We start from the raw sequence: 4,196 nt of genomic DNA on the forward strand, positions 1-4,196 counted from the left end.
ATGTTTTAGTTAAAGAGTTATTGATACTTCAAGTGCAAAATGATAATATAAAATCTTGATAAAAATGCACTTTTAAATACTAATTGGGGAATTGCTAGGGTTTTTATTAAAGTTTTTTTTTTTATGAATAGTGTTTCTATGTTATAACCCCCTTATAATTCACTTTCTTAAGCATATAAATTTTGCCATCTTCTCTTTAGGTATTTAGTCTTCAAGTAATTCAATTTTGTTTTAGTCCCTCTTTTTTGCATTTTAGCTCCGTGTCCATTTTTTTCCATTTTGATTTTTTATTTTCATATTTTGGTTTTTTAAAAAAGCAATATAAATATCAAATCATTAAGAAAAGAAATATGAAATGGACATGTTAGCATTAAAAACATATTTTTTTAAATTTGATTTTAAAAAAGATATCAATTAAAGAAAAATAATGAAAATTAAAAAATTAGTATGCAAATAATTGAAATGCATCGAACTTCTTTTTTTGAAAATTTTTAAAATTTTTAAAACAAATCATCAATTTATCAAGTAAATATTATTGCTTTCAATAAAAGCATGCATCATCGAGTAAATATTATTGCTTTCAATAAAAACATGCATCAAACAATGTTTATCACTTCAATGCTATTTGAAATTACATTTCAAACAGTATTTTAAAAAAATTAAAAAAAAATTTAAATAAAATTTATATATATGTTTAGATTATTTTAATTTCTTGGTGTAAAACATAACTTTTGAAAAATAAATAAAAAAATCATCGCAAAACACAACCGCATACTTTGGTCGGGTGATATTGTTTCTCAAAGCAATTTCTCTTGTAAAATATGGCTGGCATCTTCTTAATTTAATCTAGTTTTTCTTTATTCAATCAATTAGCATTGATTCGGTGCGAGTACGAAAAAAATGCCCACCATACGAGTCCTAACAGTAGGTTTACCATGCATGGTACCCAAGTTACCTTTAGAATACATGCGTAGAAAGCAGTGGACATCGAAGTATAATAGCAAACTGATTTTGATTCAAAATAAAAACCATCCAGTCAAAACACATACAATAATTATAAAAAACAGCCACCTCAAGGTACTGAAACTGCCTAATGCAACAAGTATCATAACAAAAGCAAAACAGAACCAATTTTTACTCGTCCTCCTGGCTGCGCAACCTAGCAAGCTTGTTGGTGACAACAACATCCAACTGAGCTGCTCGCTCGACAATCTCCTTCCTCTTCCGGGTGGATACATTGTGGGCAATCTCAGCACAGTAAGTTCTAGAATTATCAAAGTTGTTAGCAGCCATAAAAACATAATCAGGTCTACAAACAAGGATGAAAGTGATTGTGAAAGCAGCAAAACTTTGGAGGCAAAGAGGGTCATGTACCTGTTGTGCATCATCAAAACTTCAAGCTCCTTAACGTTGTGCACAACAAACTTTTTAAATCCATTAGGGAGATAGTGGCGAGTCTTCTTGTCTGAGCCATAACCAATGTTGGGCATCAAAGTGCATCCTTTGAACTTCCTCCTGACCCTTGAATCAATACCCTTGGGCCTCCTCCAGTTTGTCTGTCAACAACAATAGTAAGCATTTAACATGGCATGTAAGAGACATCAAGAAGCAATGAAAATATTCTTGCAGGACTTGGATAAAAAAAAAATCAACATTGATAAAACATGGCCTAGACATGAAAAAACCATTCAACATGTAAATCCAACTTTCCATAGCAGTACAATGTTAAAAATGAATTTCATTTTTTTGCGGACCATTCAAATTTAAATCACTAAAAATAGATAAAGTTGGTCCAGACCAGCATGCTAAATACTAATAAAACTACTGCTCTTGAGCTCCAAATTCTTAGAATGGGCATTGGTTTGAGAAGAAGCAAAACTAGAAAAATGTGGGTCTAAACCAGGCCACCAAATCAAGACCTCCATGAGAGAAATCAGAGGGAGCAGACAAGCTAGCCCAAAAAAGCATTTTACGTGTACCTTACCATGCTACCTTCATCAAAGTCAATCCAGAGAATCGGCTTATTGCACACCTATCACTAGCTTTAAATTTTACCTAACTCATACATCTACAAAACAAAATAAACTGGGAAGAAAACATAAAATTACATGAATTCCATGCTTAGCTTAAGTACAAGTGACTGCCGAAAAAGCTCATAAAAACACTGGGAAAAAAATACAAATGACTGCCAAAAAAAGCTCATAATAAAAACTTTAATCGTAATTCCAAATTGTAAGCACAACAAAATACTGGACAATTCCTAAGCCCACCCTAGAACAGAACAGAACAGAACAAAGCCTTAACAGTCACCTACCTAACCATGGTAATTTTAAACGATAATCCTAAGCATATATCCAGCTTATTACTATATGTACCTTCACAGAAATCTTGCGGTCACTTTGAGGCCTCTTAAACTTCTTGACCCGCTTCTTCACTATCTTCTTCGTCAGCAAAGGAACAGCCATTTTTTTCTGCAAACACAAAAGCACACAAAAAAATGAACAGGCCAGGTGAGGTGAACTTTTCAAATAAGAGATCTGAGAGAGAATTATTGTCAAAACATGAAAAGCAAAAGGAGGAGTAAGAGAGAGATTAGGGTTTGGGACCTGCTTGGATAGCTGCGCCTGCCAATCCTGTTTGAAAACCCTAGATGAGTGAAGAGGGATAAAGATGAGTGCTAGGGTTTTGGGCGATATATATGTGTGTTAGTATTTGGTGTTTCTTAGTACCCCAGCTACCGGACGTCATAAACTTTGCCGTGGATCTATCTTCACTGGCCCAAACAATTCAGGTTTACTAATGGGCTGGAATAGTATTCCGCACCTGGATGTACTCTATCCTTCTTTACGCGTTGTGCAGCTCTGTGATCCCTTTTTTGTTACGGTTTTTTTTTTTATTACAGGGTTAAATATTTTTATTTTTTATTAAAATTTATTTGTATAGATTTTTTTGATGTATTTTGATAATTCAGAAAATAGAATAAATTAAAAAATATATTTTTATGACAACTATAGTTATTAAACTCAGTTTGGAGTTGACTTAGTCAAATGATCAGGTCCTATATTACTTGAATTGACTCAAATCAAATAGAAAATATTAAAAAAAAAATATTTGAGATTTTAATATTTTATATAAAAAATTAAGAAATAATCAATTTGAATATAAGTTATATATGTTATAAATAATTAAGTTTAAAACATTATCTCCAAAAGTTTTTTATCTCATATTAGAAAGATATTCTTTTATTCTTTTAAATTGAAGTATTTAAATCAAAAAAAATTATTTATCTCGTATTTGAAAAAATAAAGTTTTTTTTCTTATAAATATAAAGTATATATATTAAAAAGTTTCAAATCTCACATTGAAAAAATAAAATATTCTTTTAGTATTTATATAATTAACTTTGAAATGAGTTAATAACCAACTAAAAATATGAAAAAAAAGGGTCTCTAGGTAGGAAAAAAAATTAAGAAAAAAAACTCTACCGAGATTTTTATCGGTTCACCCGAGTTCCAGGTTGACCGATTTCTTCCAGGCCAATTATAGGCTAAGATTTTGAATGAAGCAAACTTGGCTAATACTACGATCCTAGTAGTAACAGGGCCCACCGCTACTAGGTCTTATTGGTAACAGGGTCCACGCGCTGCTAGGCCCTAGTGGTAGGATGACCCAACTTTAGTGGGTCCTGTTGACAGTTGAGCTCAACGTTGTTGCGCCCTACACGGCAACAAGACCTAGCAACATTGAGTCAACGTTGTTGGATCCTGTTAACAGCAGAGTTCAACTATAGTGAGTCTTACTGGCAACATTAAGTCTTGTTGAATAGCAAGACCTACTATGATCAGGTTTGGTGGTAGAATCAAGCCCGATAAACTTAGATTTAAATGTAGAGTCAAATCCAGTTGTGCCCAACATCATTAGGCCTTGTTTGGCAACAAGACCCACAATCCTTATAATGTTATCCAAAATAATATTATATTATAATACTTATGATTTTTTTAATGGATTTTATTGTTTAAAAATTCTCTTATGTAATACATGTATATAACTTATATGATGTGAATAAAAAATTTATTTAAATCTCAACCAACTTTAATATGAAAATATGAAAATTATAAATTTTCTTAATGTTTTTATTTTAAAGAGTTCATTGTGATTATATGTAAGTTATTTATTTAAAATATGCATATATAACT

The 4,196-nt window shown here is 31.4% G+C and overlaps 1 protein-coding gene across 1 annotated transcript; it reads right to left on the bottom strand.

Annotated features, from left to right (window-relative positions):
• Positions 1 to 983: 983 nt before the first annotated feature.
• Positions 984 to 2,706, bottom strand: LOC105117512 (60S ribosomal protein L32-1). The gene is made up of 4 exons (XM_011015197.1): positions 2,607 to 2,706; positions 2,376 to 2,470; positions 1,375 to 1,556; positions 984 to 1,264 (listed from the first exon to the last, which is right to left on the bottom strand). The coding sequence occupies exons 2-4, from the start codon at positions 2,463 to 2,465 to the stop codon at positions 1,135 to 1,137; spliced, it is 402 nt and encodes a 133-aa protein (XP_011013499.1). The 5' UTR covers positions 2,466 to 2,470; positions 2,607 to 2,706; the 3' UTR covers positions 984 to 1,134.
• Between the last annotated feature and the right edge of the window lie 1,490 nt (positions 2,707 to 4,196).

Source organism: Populus euphratica, unplaced genomic scaffold (genome assembly GCF_000495115.2).
Source record: "Populus euphratica unplaced genomic scaffold, PopEup_1.0 scaffold1386.1, whole genome shotgun sequence".
Classification (NCBI taxonomy): Eukaryota; Viridiplantae; Streptophyta; class Magnoliopsida; order Malpighiales; family Salicaceae; genus Populus; species Populus euphratica.

Bases quoted from the DNA above. Each gene is read 5' to 3' on its own strand.
- LOC105117512 (XM_011015197.1), bottom strand. From the start codon at position 2,465: ATGGCTGTTCCTTTGCTGACGAAGAAGATAGTGAAGAAGCGGGTCAAG. The intron at 1,557-2,375 runs GTACATATAGTA...TGTTGTTGACAG, and splicing joins ACCGCAAGATTTCTGTGAAG to ACAAACTGGAGGAGGCCCAA. The intron at 1,265-1,374 runs GTACATGACCCT...TGATAATTCTAG, and splicing joins GTTTTGATGATGCACAACAG to AACTTACTGTGCTGAGATTG.